General features: G+C 52.9%; 1 protein-coding gene across 2 annotated transcripts; it reads right to left on the bottom strand.

The window, feature by feature from the left end:
* Window positions 1-151: 151 nt before the first annotated feature.
* Window positions 152-18,439, bottom strand: KLHDC3 (kelch domain containing 3). Of its 2 annotated transcripts, none has more exons than XM_066177616.1 (11): window positions 18,265-18,439; window positions 12,946-13,170; window positions 10,532-10,708; window positions 8,240-8,355; window positions 6,820-6,891; window positions 6,381-6,594; window positions 6,037-6,123; window positions 4,769-4,877; window positions 1,438-1,511; window positions 995-1,073; window positions 152-785 (listed from the first exon to the last, which is right to left on the bottom strand). In XM_066177616.1, the coding sequence occupies exons 2-11, from the start codon at window positions 13,097-13,099 to the stop codon at window positions 719-721; spliced, it is 1,149 nt and encodes a 382-aa protein (XP_066033713.1). In that variant the 5' UTR covers window positions 13,100-13,170; window positions 18,265-18,439; the 3' UTR covers window positions 152-718. The 2 variants fall into 2 exon arrangements, with proteins under 2 accessions (XP_066033713.1, XP_066033712.1); XM_066177615.1 differs by lacking the exon at window positions 18,265-18,439 and adding an exon at window positions 17,921-18,212.
* Window positions 18,440-18,490: the final 51 nt, after the last annotated feature.

Raw genomic sequence — 18,490 nt, 5'->3', positions numbered from 1 at the left:
CCTGGGCAGGGCTGTGGCTCCCATCAGCCACCGCCTGCTGCTGCCACAAGCCACCAGTGGCCTGCAGCTTCAGGGAAGAGCAGCTGGTTCAGTCACTCCCCTCTCGTGCCTCTCCCCCCCAGTTCATGTGCCAGGACACACAGAAACCACGTCTGCCTCACCATTTATAAAACTTCCCCAGTTGGGGTTTTACAGTGGGAGCTGGGCAGTGTCCAGCTGGGCCCAGGCCCCCACGCTGGGCTCAGCCTGGAGCTGGGGCCTGCCCTTTAGTGCCAGGAAGCTGTCAGTGCTGGCAGGAGCAGGTGGAGAGGTTCCTGCTCTCTTGAGGCAATGCAGGAACAGTTCGGGTTGACCCTGACATCAACCCCAGGGCCGTGGCTGGTGGTAAGAGTTGATTCAGGCCCTTGGAAGGTGGCTGGACATCGGACAGCACAGCTGCAGTTCCACAGACAAAGGGAAGGAAGCTCGAGAGCCACCAGTGAGGAGAGGGGTCACAGCTGTGCTGCTGGGGCCAGACAGTTTTTGCCCCAGGGGCCAGCTCTGCCTGTCCACTCGTGCTGCCCAAAGCATGACAAGGGCAGAGGGAGGCCTAGCTAGGGCAAGACAAACCGAGCTCACACATTCCTTGCTTGAAAGGGCTAAAAATTCATGCAGGCAGTGGAGCAGGAGGTCAGTATGTGGAGGGGTGAGGGCAGGGTGGTAGAAGGACGAGCTGTCTTCAGCCCTGGTTGGAGACAATGGGGCGGCTGATGGTGCTGTTGGTTGTCATGGCTGAGAGCTCCCATCTGTAACACACCAAGAGCATACACTGAGAGAAAGCACACGCACAGTGCCCAGGCCTGGAGCAGCTTGGCTTCATGTCAGCCTCAGCGAAAGCCCAGCCCAGCTCAAAGGTGCACAGTGCCAAGGGCCCCGGGCAGCCCTCAGGCAGGGCTGCAGCACCTCGGGGTCAGGGAGCTCCCACAGAGTGACCTCCCAGCAAGGCACACCGTACCTGATGTCGTGGGGAAGGCAGGACTGGTCCAGGCTGTACTGAATCACTGCTAGCTTGCACAGCGTCTTCAGGCTGGGGCCTGTGGAGAGAAAGCAGCTAAGCTACAGCAGGCCTTGACTGGACACCAGAGGCTCCAGCATCATGCAGGCAGTGCCACAGGAGACAGGGCAGAGCCTTGTCTGAGGGACAAGGCAGAGTGCACACCAGGGACAGGCTGGGGTGGTTTCTGTGCTCCCATGGGAGGTCTGCATGCAGGAGTGCACAGAGCACGGCTGCACCTCTGGCTGCTCTGCCTTAAGCTGAGCACACTGGTCAGACACAGCTGCCTGGCTCCAGGACGTGGCACTGCAGCCACGGAGGGCACAGCTGGTGCTGCGAGCGGGGCCCGCTCACAGGGCACCTTGTGGCAAGAGGCACAGGCTGGGCAGGAAGTGCTCACGTACTGAAGTCGAGGATGTAGAGATCTGAGTGATCCATCAGGTCGAATTCGTCACCCATTCCCTCCTCTGGAGATGGGCTGCAGAAACCAAGCACAGCATGTCAGTCAGAGCCAAAATTCTTCTACACCAGCTTGGCAAGGGCTGAGCAAATCCAGGAATGATCCTGGCCTGCCTGTCCCACGCAGGGGCCCTGTGATCCCTCCTGCCCCTCTGATGCCCCAAGCAGCCCCCAAAGTCTTCACTTTCCTAGCTCCTTGCAGAGTAGGCAGAGCTGCACAGAGCCAGGGAGCAGAAACCCACACCATTTCCTCTGCAGGGCATGGAGGATCTGCCTCCTTTTCAGGGATGCCCATGATGATTCCAGCCGTGAGCCTCCCCCTCACCTGTCCATCACTCCTGTGCTCATGTAGTTAAGATCTACTGCAAATTCCAATTTGCTGATATGCCCATCTGATGTTCTGGAATGCTAATGAGGAACTAAAACACCAGGCATTCCTAGGGAACGGACAGTCTCACCTATGGTTTCCTGTCACAGTGGTCTTGATGGGACAACCAAAGCACCTGAGAGACTGGACACTACATCTCCTCGCACAGAGAGATCAGCCTGTGCTGAAACACGGGAAAACACTCCCATGGCTGACGGTTGTTTGGAAAATTCGAAAGAAATTAAAAGTGTTTTAAGTCCTGCTTTGGTCTGTGACAAACCAACTTCGTGTGCCCTCATTTCTTAGCTGGGACCGAGCTCATGCAGTGACTCCTTGCCCCAGTGTCACTTGTTTCCCCCCTGTGAGCACTAAGCTTCACACCTCATGGGACACCCCCAGGTCCCCCGAGCCCCAGGCCAAGCTGCAGAGCACAGCTCACTGCTGGCAGGGAAGACCTGCTGCTGATGGGACCCATCTGCCCGGATACAGGCAAGAGCCCCTTTAACTCCACCTCGTGTGCTTACACACCACAATCTAATCTCACATCCACGTCACAGGAAACCCTAGACCATCCCTTATCTATCAAAGGAAAGCCAGCAGGCACCACATCTGTGGTTTTAATCACCAAAAGGCAAGTAGCAGGGTGAGCCTGGAGTTCAAGACCAGGCGGCCCCCTGCAACTCCCAGGCAGCAGGAAGCAAGGCACACCTTTGCCAGCCAGAGCAAACTGCTCATTGCAGCTGCAAAACCACTCACCCTGCACTCAGTGACAGCCCCTATTCTCTCACCAGAGCCAGGATTCCTAAGCCTTGTCAGGGAAAACACAGTCTCGAGCCAAATCTGGATCAGCATCTCTCCAGCTAAACTGTTTTGTAGCATTCCTTCTCCCCTGCCTTCTTCCTTGTGGACAGTCTCTGCACACTGAATTGCTGGTGAGCTTGGGAGGAAACCAACCAGGGCCACAGCTGTGACACAGCTGATGGGAGCACCAAGCTTCCTGGCCCCCTAAATGGGACACAAGTGATGGATTGCTCCTGGCCACAGGGAGGGACCACAGCTGGGGCAAAAAGACCAAGCTCTGGGCAGGACTACCAAAGACACAAAGCTCTTGGAGGCCACAGGAGCAAGCAGCTTGCAGAAGTGCCCTTCAGCAGTCTACAGGATGTGTGAATCCTGGAAGGGCAGACAGGACACAAAGGGACACGTTTTGCCTGCCCATCCCCCAGTGCTGCCTAGAAAGCTGAGCCTGGGGCTCATCCTGTGAGAATCCCTGCTGGACAGCCCTCCCCCTCCCAGCCAGGAGCACAGGGCGGCAGGCAGACCACTGGGAGTTCTCCATTACAACGACTTCCTGGAAAACTCCTTATCTCGCCAGGCCGCTCCAGAGCACACCTGATAACTGCTACAGGAAGCCAGCACGGCCCACCCCCACCTCCCACTTCCCCAGCCTGCAAGACCCTCCCTCCAGCTGGAGCAGGCTGCATTCCTGGCTGCCAGCAGCGCTTCTGAGCCCACCCCAGTGCTGATCAATGTGCCTATGTTGGGGTTGAGCCTGGCTTAAGAAACAAGTTCTTAACTGACTTAAGAAACAAGTTCGGAATTCTGAAGTGGTTCAGTGGAGAAGACAAGGTGCTGCTGCATTGCTTGGAAAGGGTGGACCCAACTCCAAAAAGCTGGTGTCAAGTTTGTTGTGGTTTGCTAGCATTTCCCAGGAGTGCCAAGGCTGAACATTAGAGTTCAGCTGCTGCTGTAACACAAACCTACACACAGCACAGCATCTGGGACCACCCAGGACTCCCATAAAGCCCTACCGAGCCTTCTGCTGGACTGAGCTGCACCCAGTATCTTATGAGGAGACTGGATAAACTCAGCACCTTTGCATCCCTCACCTGCACTGAGCACTCCCCCACAGTCACATGGTCATCCTACAGCTAAGCACACCCCCTGAACCCCTGGAACCTGAGGGCTCTTCACCCCATCACACACTGGTATGGTCAGGCCATAAGCAGAACCTGTCCTGCTTGGTTCTCTGCCCCAAGCTGCCTTCAGAAGCATCCCCAAAAAGCCACTGCCAAGATCCCAGAGAGAGCCCCAAAGCTTTCCAGACCATGTGGAGAGCTGAAAGCATTTAAGATGTCTCTGCAAGGTAGATACTGGCAAGCTGGACTGTGCTCCAGAGCTGCAATTTGTCACTCTGGACAGCATAGAGTGTGTCCTGGTGATAGGCAACTTCCTTTCTTTTAGCAGCTGTTAAGGCTCTTGGCCACATCCAGCTGCCCTGCACCCTGACAGTATCACTTCCAGTGTTTGACAGCTGAATCCTAACACCAGGTCCCTGTTGGAATGGAAATGTTGCTAAGGAGCCCTGGCACAGAAGGCAACATTGTCTTGTCGTGTGTGTAGGCTCCTCGAAGGGCTCCCAGCTGAGCAGACATCCCCCTGCAGCTTGGCAGCAGAACCCACACTGAAGCCAACAGAAGAAAGAAGCTCTGGTGGGAGAAGCGGGGCAGCATGTAGGTGAAGATAAGTCAGTGTGAGGTCTGCTCTGGCACAGCAGACTGAGATATGTGTCCTTCTGGCAACTGGGATCCCCTCTCTTATCCTCACCACCTCTTTACCAGAAAGCTTGAGCACTGCACAGCCCCTCCTGAGCAGCCTGTTACACCCTCTGTCTCTGCATGTACAAGACGGCTTGTCACCAGATGCTCTACAAGCTTACATGACACCTTCAGTCTCTTCCACGGCCTTTTTCCAGGGGAGCCCTGATGTCCATGATTACTTACACTTGTCAAATAGACTGACACTTGCCACGTGCCTCTGACGTCCCTCTGATCCAGTGTGGGTCGGAGTGTGAAGGGACACTATGCTGAAGGGAGTGGCCGAGCCTCTTGAGGAGCCACACAACTCACCTGGTACCTCCAAAGAGGATGATTTTGTCCCCCACTCTGCAGCAGCACTGCCGGCGCCGAGGACATGGCCCTTTTCCCTTGGGTTCAATCTTCCTCCAAGAAAGAGAAACTAGGAGAGGAAAAGAGGGCACCAGCTTGTCAGGAGGGCCTGGCCAAGATCAGCCACCAGCAGGCTATGAATTTAAACAGATCACAGACACCAAGTAGCCAAAACCCACCCTCCCCCCGACCTCCTCACTAATGGCTAAATGAGGCACTTCTGGGAGGTTGTTACTGAAGTGCCACTCAGATGCCAGTCACAGTCCTGGAGCTCTGCCTGCTGAGACAGGATTTGCAGGTCATATCCTGGAATGGTTAGCCTGGAAGGGACCTTAAAGACCATTTTGTTCCAAACCCCTGCCATGGGCAGGGACGCCTTGCACTAAACCAGGTTGCTCAGGGCCCCTTCTAGGCCTTTCCCTTGCCAAGCCTGAGCAGCAGGACCCACACCACAGGGAGCTGTCCTGGGCAGAGCTGCAGGGGCGGGCAGGCAGAGCCTGCCTCGGCCGGCGTCGGGAGGAGGAGGCTCCATCTGCTGGCAGGCTGCGATGGCAGAGCACCCCGGCAGAGCAGTGTCAGCTGCTGGGGCAGCGGGAGGAGGGCCCGGGGAGCTGAACCGGGCGCCGACAGCAGCCTGTGCTCTTGCTGCTCTCTGTGGCAAGGGTGACAGTGCACAGGACTGGAACCTGCAGGAGCTCTCACACCAGCTCACAATCAGCTCGGGGAGCAGCAGGTTGGCTGCTCTCAGGTAACTGTACTAGGCAAAGCAAGTAGCAAACAAAATGAGTCCATAGACAAATGTTCCTGAGGACTGAGGACTCCAGAACAGCTCACAGCTGACTGATTTTCAGGGTACCAGCTGAAGAACTTCTGCTGCACAGTTGGAGCTGGTACCAAGAGGTGGTGATCCTGCAGCTCAAGTTGAATGGTTTCTCCAGCTCTAGTCTCTCCCTTCCCTAACCCTATTGCTTCCCCATATTTTCTCTTCTGTCAGTACTTTTGCGTATTTAAGAACAAGACAACGTTTTTCCAATGAAATACGTCTTTCAGCAATATCTCATTTCCCACTTTCTAACTGAGATTTGGAAACATCCCGAGGAGGAACAGGCACGGTAGCAAGTTGCTGTTCCCCCCCCAAGCAGTACTCCTTGGACAGCGTGTTCCTCTGAGCACTCGCATGCCTGAGGGCCCAGAGCTCTATCATTGCAGCAAGCTCAAAGCATAAATACCTGGATTGAATTTCCAGAGGTCATGGAAGTGTCTGTTCAGGCGTGCATTGTAGCCACCAAATACATACAGCTCCCCGTTGTAGCTGACTGTAGGGAGCAAGCACAGACATCAGAGGGCCACCCAGCAGGTCCCTGACCCAACACCAAACACAAAGCAACGTGGTGCTGGCTGTCCACCTCTCCTTACATCACCCTCATGTACAGTGTGGCGTGCAAGGCTTTTCGGTGGGCAGCAGCTTTCCACAGAAACTGGGCTTTGTGCAGCCCTTGCTAACCCACAGCCCCACCCAGCAGGGCAGGAATTTCCTTCCCCCAGCCTCCAGCCTCAGCAGAGGCACACTCACAGGCTGAATGGCTCCGCCGGCCCTCCGGGAGCACGGGGGTGGGAGGCGAGTCCAGCCAGGAGTTGGTTTCTGTATCAAACACTTTAATGCGGTTACAGTAGATCTCGTTGTTGGAATGAAAGGGCCCAAAACGATCAGCTCTGCCACCAAACACGTACATCTTTGTTCCAATGATGGTGGCTGAATGGAAGTCTCTCCAGCGAGCTGGTGTACCCTGAAGGACAGAGTAAAAAACAAAGACAAAAGAAAGTGCAGATTACCCAGGGAAATAACACATCCTGGTGGGAAAGTTGGGTGGCTGCCTTCTCCTGGAGAACTTCCCATCCTGCAGATCCCAGCCACATCAGCCAGAAGCTGTGAGACAAGTGTGGGCAGCTACCCCAGAGAATAGCAGATGCAAATCTTCCTCCACAAACCAGAGTGAAAAACAGACACTGACCTTGGCAGAGATTAAGGTCCACATCATGTTTGTGGTGTCCAATTTATGGATATCATTTGAAAAGCAGTCAGCCTGGAAGACAGACAAGCAGCTTGGTCACAAAGGGACTGAGAAGCCTGGTCACATCCAGCCCCAGAAAGGATGCTGCCCTACAGACCTGGAGCATCCCTTTGGAGTCAGTACTTCCTAAGAGACAAGGTGCATTTATCACTTTACAAGAGGAAAGCAAAGCCTGTTTCTTCCCAAAGGTGTCCTGCCTCTTCCTGCAGCTTTCCCATTTATTTGGTGCTCAGCTCCTGCCCCAAAGGCTGTCCTGCACACAATACATTCATGGCAGGAACCTGCCTCCTCTCCATGTGGCAGCAGAAAAAGAGGCATTAGCAGGACAGTCAAACTGGCTCTGCTAAGGCTGCCTAACAAGATGCAGAAGCTAAGATTATTCAGGGAAGCTGAACATCCAGGAGCAAATACTCTCCAGGTTCTGAGGTCCCACAAAACCCATCTGCAGCTGGCTGCCTGGAAGAGATTGCATTCACACAATGTGGACTCCTGCTCCTCCAGGCAAGGTAGAGAGCAGCAAGACAGCCAGAGGTTTATTTGGTCTTGGTTAAAAACAAGACACCTCTGAATGTCTCCTGCTGCTGTAATCAATACAATGGATTTGGCCTGCTATCATCCTCAGAAAAGAGGGAAAAACCCAGAGACACCTGTAACAGAGCCCCAGCTTTCTTCCAAACAAACAGATGTGACTTTGCACATCTTTTCTGGAACCTGGTGATAGGCTGAAATTATATTTACCCACTTCTTAAGATCAATCAGATCATAAGGATTTGCTGAAAAGAGCATTAGGCACACTGACAGCTATTGCAGGATGAACTTTGGCTCAAGGTATTCTTAATGGGAAGGCAGCCGAGTGTTTGCTGAAAGGGATCAGCAAGATGTCAGAGCAGGTAGAGACTACAGGGAACATACACCAGACTAGGACAAAAACCTCACAGCAACACTGCAGAAAGTGATTTTTCTGCTCATTTCTGAGCGAAATTAAAATAAATGTAGATCAACATATAATTATCAATAATTATTAACATATAAATTATAATTATATAATTAAAATGTTGTGTATTTATTTATCTACATTTGGCTGAGAAATGAGCCAGAAAAAAAAATTCTCTTTGTGGTAAATATGTTTTGTGAAAGTTAAAAAAAAAATCCAACACTTTTTTGGACTTGCTTTTCCAACCATCTTCTCCACAAAACAATTAGCATAACCTGGGTACTAATGCCACAGCTTTGCTACGTTACCAGATGACAGTGACTGGGAACACAAACAGGCCCCCGTGTCCTGCCTCTATCAGTGTGCTGGGTATCAACACCCTCTTTCCCAAGGGCTCACCAATTAACAGTTACAGAGACCACTCACCAGCTGTTCGTAGCCTCCAAAGATAAACATGCTCTTGGCCAGGACACAGGCTGAGTGCCCATCTCTTGCCCCTGGGACCATTCCAGACACCTTTGGTGTGAACCACTTGTGCGTGTCTGAAACAAAACGAGAGGCAATGCTGAGAAAAATCAGTAGGAGTTAGGGTGGGATAGTTCTGTTGCTGCTGTTCTTAATTTCTAAGGCAAAAATCATTCTTATTTTCTCACACAGCTCCTGCTCTGCCAGAGGGACTGCAAGCTTCTTGGGGGAAGGCGACCTGCCTGAGCCCCCACAGAGGGACACGGTGACACACATCTCAGCCTCTGGGCATGGCCACCGACTGCCAGACCTGACAAAGAGCTCACATTTTAAGTGTGAGTAGCACAGCACAGCTTGAACAATGTTATTTTTACTGACTCTCTTGCGAAGTGTGCTTGTGAGTCACTTATCAACTCTGCATTCACACTTTCTATTACAATGAAGCAATAATGCTAAGTGGCTCAACTGACCTCACGGCGTGGAGATGCTCAGTAACTGAGCATGGCTGAGGAAAAAGAGCTCTCAAAGAAATCACTTAGCCACAAGCTCTCCATGTTAGCTGTTGTGCCCACCTCTGCAGGGCAGCTCTCCCTGTCTTATCTGCTCCACTTGTTACATTCTCATCCCCTCTTCCTCACCTTCCACCCTCCACAATGCTCCCTGTGAGCCTGCACCAGACAGATTCAGCCCCTTAGCCTGCACACTCCAGGGGCTGGCTTGATTTAGAAGATGACTTAAAATCCAGCCAGAGCTGTTCTCCATGCCAGGGCAACACGGAGCCAAGCCAGCGACTCGCTGCCAAGCGCAAACAGGCACCTGCCCCAAGAGCTCAGAGAGGCACAGATAAGCCTCCAGGCTGCAGGAGACATTCCCCCCACCCTCCCTAACAGCTCTTGGCTGCCAAAAACAGTGCTTATTTCAGAGAGTCCTCACTCTGGAGCCAAAGCATGAGGATGGCTTCCCTGAAGTTGGCCTGTGGACACAACTGTCCACCTATGCTCCATCTGGCACCACACAAAGGGTCCTGCAAGGTCAGCAGAATCCCTGGGGAGCCTCTAGTGAGACAGCTCAGGGCTATCAAGTTCCTTTTCTTCCTGGGGCTGCTTCCAAACTCAGTCACACTATCAGCAACAGCTCACCCAAGTGCAACATGTTAAACTGGAGATGGAAAAGACTTCAATTTGCGATCTGCTCAACACCACAGGGACAAAACTGCACTCAGACAGGACTTTATTTAGCCTGATGTGACTCCTATAGTGAAACTTACACTACAGACATGGGACTGTCACTGCCAGCCTTACTTTCCAGGAATGGCAGGCCTGTGTGCACAGACAGCTGCAGAGGGTTTGGAGCAGGACTTTCTGTTAATTTTCACTTAATGCTAAAGCACTGGAGCTTCCAGGGAGACTAGGCAGGTCCCACAACAAGGCCTCTGTGTAGGCAGAGGTTCACTGGTGGCTTCTCAGCTGCATGTGTCGGCATGCAGGGGAAGGAAGGGGGCAACCCTGTGCCACAAGCTGTAAGATATTTCCTGGTAAAGAAGAGACCCCTTGACCAAGCACCAGAGCAAGCAGTTTCCTTGCAAGTCCAGCAAGACAGTTACTGGCCAGTATTTAGATGGACTTGCCTCCAGAATCCAGATATACTCCTTTTCTTTCCTGACACTTGTGTCCATGCAGTTCCTGATGGTGCCTTTTCTCCAGAGGTGCTCCAGCAGTGCTATGGAGAAGCCAACCAAAAGGCTCAAGGAGTTTATTTTTCAGGTTTATCTAGCTTCACTCATGTCTTCCCTGATTTTGCCATCCTGTCCCGGACTACTCCTGTGCTTTATTCCTCACTCTCCTTCATGCCTTCAGAAAGAAGGACCACACTGGAGAGGAACCACAATCCTCAAGAGCCCAGCCCCTTCTTGCTTCAACCTTCAGCCACAATTAAGGAATACTGCATCACACAGAGAGAACACTTCAGTGGTAGTTACTATCGGAGAGAGCACGCTAAGCTAATAGAAAAATGAAAACCATTTTCATTATTAGCCAACACCAGCAATCTCTGCCCAAAGGCTCTTACAGAGATTTAAGCAGGCAGACACAATGGCCACCATACTCCACTTCCCAAACTGCTGAAACGGTGACACCCTTTTCTCCAGACTGTCACCAAGGGACAAGGAAACCACTTGGGCAGCAGAGCGGGGGGGCAGAGAGAAGGCCTGACCAGGAAGAGCTGTGACCAGAAGAGTGAGGAGCTGGGACTTACTGACATCGAAAGCATAGAGCACGTTGCAGGCTCCCTCGGTGTCGTTGCGGCCGCCCCAGATGTAGACGGTGTCGTCGATGAGCACGGCGGAGTGTCCATACCTCATGTAGGGCACCTCCCTCACGTGGTCCCGGCTGTTTGTCCACACTGGGGGCAACTTGATCCAGCGCAGGGACACTGCAAGCACAGGTTTGAGCCCCTGTCAAACGCTAAGCCTGCTAGATTGCTCACAGTTCATGCCCCATCCCGCGCGGGGCTTTTTACCCCGTGACAAGGTGCAGGAGCAGTCAAGTAAACAAGGGAAAGCTGTGTCTGGCCCCGAGTAGTAGCTAGTTAAGAAACACAGAAGGAAGTCCTCTGGAGGCCCAGAGGACAAAAACAGGCTCTGTTCTACAATAATTCACTGAAAAGGTTTCCACTCTGGCTCATCCTAGACTGTGAGTGAAGGTACAGCACACACACAAACAAATAGGGCAAGAAAAATTACAGAGGTGACCATAAATGCAGACACCACTTCAAGCTAGTGGGATTGCTGAAGATACTCAAAGTTGCAAGAATGGGCAGCACAGGAATAACTCACTGCAGCAATATGCATGGGAACGCCTGAAGGCATCACCTTGACTTGCAGAAGCACAGTTTAAGTAAAGAAACACAGCAGCTTTGTAGAAACAGGGTTTGTTAGCTTCTGTTTTGGTTTTCAAGCTATAGATGAGGTGGCAGTCTGTCTCCTTTATCCCCATCCATACTCAAGTTCTCCCTGCTAACTTTGCATTACTAATAGGAACTCCCTGTGATTACAGGTCCCCCTTCCTGTCATGTCCAGCAGCAGCCGGAAGAGTCAACAGGTATTACAGGGTTTAATGACAGTGCAAGAGCCACAGCAAGTGTTACACAGCCATTACATAACAGGACCAGTCACCCTCCCTCTGCCACATACAGCCTCCAGGTTTGTTTTCTACATGGAGCTGATACGAAATACAGCAGGAAACAGTCTGCAGCTCCTCTGAAATACTAACATAGGGAGAGGGAAAAGTCAGGCATCTCAAAAGGTGAGCATCCCCCCCACGGGCTGAATGGCCCCTGAGGAAGCACATCCAATGCTCAAGTCAAGCTAGACTGGATGCTTCCTACCTAAAACATAGTCTTCATCTTTGGAAGGCTGACAAGAGATCATTCAAAATCTGCTGTCTTGGCTTTAGCACTGCCACCTGACAATGCTAGCTGAGCAAGGGCTTGGGAAGCCACTGTCACTTCCCATGTGGTGGCTGCAGCATTCTGTCACTTTAATACTTGGGAGTGGTAAGAAGGAAAGACAACACAAGAGCATTCCTTTGGGCACAGTCATTATGCTTCCCCAGAAGAGTGGTGCTCTACTTGGCACGTTCTACAACATTCAGCTGTGTTGAGTGTGAAAGCCCAGGCCCTCTGGACAGAGGTGAATGTCACTGTTCACAGGATCCTGAGCTACACCGCCCCTAAACTGTGAGCAGGTCACCTTGGCAGCCCTCTGCAGCCAGTGCTTTTATCCCTGCTGCACATGAGTCTTAAAGGAGTGAATTCACTGCATCTTACAGACAAACTAGGTTTGTCTACCTGTGGGTGTTGGCAGAGCATTCAGCACACTGTTCAGTCTCCAAAACTGGTCATTGGTTCTCCATTCTTGGCTCTGTTTAGCTGGAGCCACCCAAGCATCTGTGCAGTTTTTTTAATCACTGCCTAATTACAGGGAAATACTTCATGGACCAGCTCAGTAACCTCTTCAGTTCAGGGTGCAATTAATCAAGAAATACAGCCTCTGTCAGCACAACCATGGCTCCAACTCAGCCTCATGACAGGTACTGGCTATCCTACACAAATGGCTCCAGTTGCAGATGCTTTTCTAAGCTATGTTGTGAATCTCCATGATAGCAGTTACCAAAATGGGAAGGCCTCCCTCCTAGCCACATGCCCCTGCTGACTCCCTCATGCTGGCACCAGTTGTCAGGTGCCCCCAGGGGGAAACAGCTCAGATGTCTACACCTGGAATCCCAACTGAGGGCCCTGGCTCAGACCCTAGGGGCAGCTGAGCATGGACATGCTGCAGACTGGAGGGGGAACCTGAGCCAGCTCCATACCACCTCCTTGCACCTAGCCGAGTTTGTGTTCACAGGGAGCAAGGGCAAACCAAGCCATGTGACTACTTCAGTGAGTCCTTATCCTAGCAGCCAGATGAACTGCAGCCCCTCTGTGTCCTGCCCCTGAAGGTGAAAATGCAAGGCTGCACAAGGAAAGAGGCTCCTACCCACTCTGATAACTTTTTCTGGAAATCGAGAGTCAGCCAGCCTGTCACAGGGTATATATAACACGCCAGGCAGCAGACGGCAAGGCAGGCAGTCACCGAGCCCGGTCCTTTGTGCCCCCGAGGAGACGTTTACCTGCGTTGAAGACGTGGACGTCGATCTGGCGCAGGGTCTCATAGTCCTCCCCGGAGCAGTAGCCGCCGAAGGAATAGACCTTGTGCCCCACGGCCACGGCCGCGTGGTTCACCCTCCGGGGCCCGCCTTCCAAGTGCACTGCCCACCGGAGCATTCCTCCCCGCGGCCAGGCGTCCTCAGGGCCCCCGGTGCCGCTGCCGCATGCTTCCGCAGGGCCGCCTGCCTCTGCAACACACACACAGCGCCAAAATAGCCACACGCGTCCCGCGGCTCCTCCCGGCCGGCCGGAGTGCCCGCTCCAAAGGTTACCTCGGTGTATCCCCATCCGCTGGAAACGCTCCTCTGGGGAAGGGGACACAGGGCAGGGCTCGGAGGAGCACGCAGAGATGCCCTTGCACACAAACCCCCTCGGGGAGCCCCAGCCGAACACCTGCGGCGTGGCCATGCACGTGTCATTGTACATGTCACAGCCATTTGTCCGCATGAATGAGAACGGCCAGAGCCAGTGGTGAAGGTGAAAAGAACACACCCAGAGGGAAGAGCACGCTCTTTGGATCAGTTCTGAGAATCAGCAGGGGAAAATATTAAAACAAAACACCCAACACAAAACCTCCAAAGAACCACCCCTCCATGGAGTTTTTTCTTTTTCGAGTTGTTTTCGTGGTCTGTATGTGAATGTTACAGCGACAGGACATGTGCAAAGCCCCAACAGAGACCATCCGGCAGCTTTATTGTAACAGGAAGCTCTCCTGCAAACCTGCCTGTTCCTGCAGCAACCACCCTAACCTAAACTGCAGTCAGCAACCCAGAAAGCTGCAGCAAGCTTTGCTCCAGCAGGGCCCAGAACAGCGCCCATCTTCTACAGCCCATGCTTCAATTTCAGATCTAGCAGGTTTGAGGTTTTTTCCTTAAGCAACTATTTTCTTTAAGCCAAGCAGCACTCTTGTATAAGTCCTCTGCAAAGCTACAGAACAGATGAGTTTCCATGGAACCCACCAAAGTCACCTTCCAAGCTATTTTGAAGGCTTCACATATCTAAATCTGTTTCCTGCCTCAGTCACAAGTTATTCCTGAAAAATCTAACCAAATGTTTTCCTCATAATCTCTTCTTGTTTAAGTGATTCTGTAAAAGATTCCTCAAGGAGCTTAACTGGTCTTTATCACCAGCATCAATATTTTCAATACCCTTCAGACTGAGCCCAATCCAGAAGGACCAAGGGGATGAATCTTACTTCCAAAGTTCTCTGCTTGGTTCCTACTGAGGTAGAGGAGCACAGCTGCTTGGCACGGCAGGCAGGCATTGCACCAAGGCCCCTGCCTTTTTTGTCAGAAAGGCTGGGAAAACCCTTCTTCACCCTTGGGACTTCCCTGGAGCCAGGTGCAAGGATGCTGGTCCCGTCACTGCCACAGGAGCTGCCCCAGCAGTTCTGCTGTTCCAGACAGAACCCCACCCCAGGGTCCACTGAGAAACAGCAGCTCCAGCCCCAATCCCTGGCACTGCAAGAAAGACGCTGAGGTTGAAGCAACAATGTTGAAATGCTGTTTCCTACAATTACTGAGCAAGTTCTTCCTCAGATCCGTGCTCTCCAGGTGACTGGCAGGTCTGGAGCGGTGGCCAGGGCGATGGGATGGAAGTTGGCTGCGCTTCCCTTGGCCGTGTCCGGGGATCCCCCGCAGGGCAAACACAGAGCTCTGCCAGCACAGCCTCCTGCTGCCCCTCCTCAGAGCCAAGAAAAGCAAACACTCAGTACCAACACTTCGTGAAGAGACTGACCAGAAGAGTGAAGTCATCTCTGCAGGGCCATGGGAAAACACAGGGTTTAACAAGCTCTCAGGGTTTTTCCAACCCCAAGTGCTCTTCCCTACACTGTAATAAAAGCACCCATGCGAACTCCCACCTTCCTCCTCTGCCACTGGCCACAGCCCTGGCCTGGAGCTCCCACATCCTCCTGCCATCGCCAGGCATCTGTTTGCTCCTTTTCAGCCACACACAGGCCCTGCCTCCCCTTCTCCCTGCACAGCCCTGTCTCCCAAGGATGCCTCCCCCATTCCACCCCATGCTTTCTGTGCCCAGCTCCAGATTCTCCTCTCCTGCCTTATTTAGAATCGTTTCTTTAGACCACTCTTCTGTCCCAAAGCATTTTCCTCCTCCAAGCCTCCTCTGTGCACTGTCTGCAAATAAGAGTTAGACACATATTTTGAGAAAAAACTGTATTTTCTGTCCTACAACTATGGGCACTCTTAAATTCCATTTCAAGTGTGATTTCCAATGATAGTTTATATGATATAAATGAGGACATAAATAAACTACTTTTCAATCTCATTTCTATGAGGATTTCTTAGTAGGCGAAGTGCACTTGGCATTAACCTACAGCTTAGATTTCTTTAAAGATCACAGAGGACACAGCCAAGGAGAGAGCGAAACAGCAAAATTGATAAGAAACAACTTACTAACCATTTCCCCCAACTGTACAATATTATATTATGCAAAATACATCCTGTGGTTTCTCAGTTAGGACACCAGCAACAGTGATGTAGGCTACAAATCACAAAATTATCGATAAGACAGAGGCAAACTGTGTTAGGGAACTGGGAGGGCACTGCAGGATGAGACACACAGAATCACAGCTTCTGTTCAAGCTACCGCTTGCTTCCACTGACCCACGTTAGCTCCTCACTTCCACCCTCCAAAAACTAACAGATCTCTGACTTCCAACCATCCAGTCCTCACAGCTCCCCATTTCCCTGGTCTGCCATGATGTCCCCAGAAATACAGTAAAGCACAGAGGATGCAGAGAAATTCTGAAACCCTGGTAGGTCCCTGTCATTAGCCAGGAATGCCAGGAATAAGAACATTGCTGAAAATCCGGATATGCTTCACTTACTGGTGAAGTACCTGATGCTGATGGAAATTAAGTGAGCACAGCAGTGAGTTGCTCCTCTGCCACAAAGCACCTGGAGCGTGCCACTGCTAAGCCAGGGAACAATCAGGTTTAATTCAGCTCTGCATTCTTCGAAGACAGCACCTGTAACAGCACTCCTACATCTCTGGTTGTGCTGTTGCCTGAAGATGCACTAAGTGCCTCAAACAACCTTCATCCCACACCCCAACTGCTCCAGCTTACACCTAACAAGAGCCTAACAACACAGCATGTGGACATCTGAGATCAACAAAAATATCACTCAATAATCATTCACTAGCATATCTTCCAAAACTGTTGTGGTGACTTGAGCACCGTGGCACAGATAGAAAAAAAATCCCCAAAACAACAGCAAATAACCCAAACCAGTGATCATAGGTTTCAGTCAGATTTTTCCACCTGTTTGTTCCCTTGGCTTTAGGCTTACTATTTTCAATCCCTACAATTAGTTATGAAAATGCTTCATTCAAGATAGAAAGCCACTGAGCATCTCCAAGTACAGTAGCCAGGCGACAACCTTATAACAAACCCATGTAGCCGTGGATCCACTTCTTTGCTCAAAGGGAGCTCACTGGGCTCTCTCACTCCTCTGTGGACACAGGAGGAAACCCAGAGCCATTTCCGAAAGCTGCTCAGATCAGCCTTGCTGCATCCAATTCCCAAAGCAAGGGGGAGAAACCCAGCAGCAGGTGGCCTGGATTTTCAAGGACTCTTTCTGTCACCCCCAGAATTACAGCAGCACCCCAAGAAGAGCAGCCTACCCTGCAAAGCTGCTCCAGAGAGCAAATCCTACCGTGTGGCTGCCTCAGTCCCGTCTCCCAAAAGACACCAGCCACAAGGTTTAGTAACCCTTAAAATAGCCCAGCCAGTTCGCAGCAGTCCATATAGACAGTTCTATTTCAAGCACACGCAACATACTGTTAGAGATAACATGAGAACAACCCGCTTTCTTCACTTGTGCTTGACATTTATCTAATGCTCGGAGCATTTGTGCTAAGGCAGTGTGAAACTGCAAAGCTTGCACATTCAACAGCTCGGACACTCACAATGCAATTCCAGCCCCGTAAACCAGACAGTGCTAGAACAGCCCTTGGGCTCGTGAACCCAGCCTGCTCTGGAAGCTCCTGTTAGCCATGGGAATCACACTGCTCAGTCACAAATTTATCCCCGTGGCCCCCTCTTCAGCCAACCTCACCATCTCCTTATTTTTCCCCAAATATTTTGCCCTCTGCTGACTTATTTTTGACTAAAGCCTTGCTGAGATTCTGCACCTACTGAGCTGGCTTCTGCTCTGCACCTTGCTTCCCAAACCCCAGCTTCTCTATGGATGCGCCTAAGCTTTGGAGACACTGCTTGGCCCCCCCACTTCCCCATGAAGGAATTTGCCTCGGCCTGCCAAGCTGAGACCCTTGGGTGGGGAAGCAGGCACAGGACAGCCGAGCTGACAGCCAGTGGGGCATTTCTTGCTTCACACAGGGCTACAGCTGCTTGTTCCTGTGCCCCTCTGCTGCACTGCCACTGATCCCCAGGCAGAGGGGTCTGCCGGGCTTGGCCACACACAGGGCCGGCTCACAGGCTCCAGCCTTCCCATGCCGGGCTCCTGGGACTGGGGAAGACCAGGCACGCAGCCCCAGAGCAGCCACCGCTGGGTGAGAGAAGAGATGGTCTGCAAGCACACGAGCCCAGGGGATGGAGAGAAGGTGCAGCAGAGGTCACGCCAGGGCAGAAGGGCAGCCTCCCTCCCTGACACACACCTGTCAGGGGAGGATAGGGATGTGTGGGGTCACAGGATCCTCTAAGGATGGAGAAGACGACCAAGATCACCGAGAACAGCCGTTAACACTGCCAGGCCCATCACTAACCCACGCCCCGAAAGTGCCACATTCCCAGATTTTTTTAACACTTTCAGGGATGGTGATTCGACCATCTCCCCGGGCAGCCTGTTCCAATGCCAGACTACCCTTTTCGTGAAGAATTTTTTCCAAATATCCACTCTAAGCCTTCCCCGGTGCAGCTCGAAGCCATTTCCCCTTGACCTGCCTGTCAGTCGTTACCTGGGAGAAGAGGCCGGCCCCCACCGGGCAACAATCTCCTCTCGGGCAGTTGCGGAGAGTGAGGAGGTTTCCCCTGCGCTTCCTTTCCTCCAGGCTGAGCACGCCCAGCTCTCGGCCGCTCCTCACGGCACTTACTGCCCGGGCTGCGGACGGCTCCGGACACGCTCCAGCACCGCCGGCCGCCGCTCCCGGCCCGAGCCCCCCGCGCCGCCTCCCGCCGCCCGCGGGCCCTGCCGAGGGCACCCGGGCAGGGCGGCGGCCCCGCGGCCCCGGCCCTCACGGAGGGGCTGGGCGGTGCCTCCCGCAGCCCCGGCACGGCCCCGCCGGCGCCCGCGGCCCCGTACCTGTGCCCGTACAAGGAGCTCCGACAGCCCCGCTCCGACAGGCGCTCCCGCCGCTCCCTGGGACTTGTAGTGCGGCGCGGCCCCGCCCGGGCCCGCGGGCGCCCCCCGACAGGCCGTTCCGCGGCGCCGGGCCCCGGCCCCCCTCAGGGGCGGCTCCCTGCGTTCCCCGCCCGGGCCCGGCCGCGGCGCGCCGCTCCAGCCCCGGCCCGCGCCGAGAAGGCCACGC

The sequence above is a fragment of the Chamaea fasciata genome, unplaced genomic scaffold (genome assembly GCF_029207755.1).
Source record: "Chamaea fasciata isolate MVZ Bird 193981 ecotype frontalis unplaced genomic scaffold, bChaFas1.0.hap1 SCAF_3, whole genome shotgun sequence".
NCBI lineage: Eukaryota > Metazoa > Chordata > Aves > Passeriformes > Sylviidae > Chamaea > Chamaea fasciata.
Note: the sequence above shows the minus strand (reverse complement) of the source record. Positions and strands in the feature narration are given on the sequence as shown.

Coding starts and splice junctions, on each gene's coding strand:
- KLHDC3 (XM_066177616.1), bottom strand. CDS start 13,099: ATGCTCCGGTGGGCAGTGCACTTGGAAGGCGGGCCCCGGAGGGTGAAC. Junction 8,356..10,531: donor GCTCTATGCTTTCGATGTCA/GTAAGTCCCAGC, acceptor GTTTTGTTTCAG/ACACGCACAAGTGGTTCACA. Junction 6,892..8,239: donor TTGGAGGCTACGAACAGCTG/GTGAGTGGTCTC, acceptor TCTGTCTTCCAG/GCTGACTGCTTTTCAAATGA.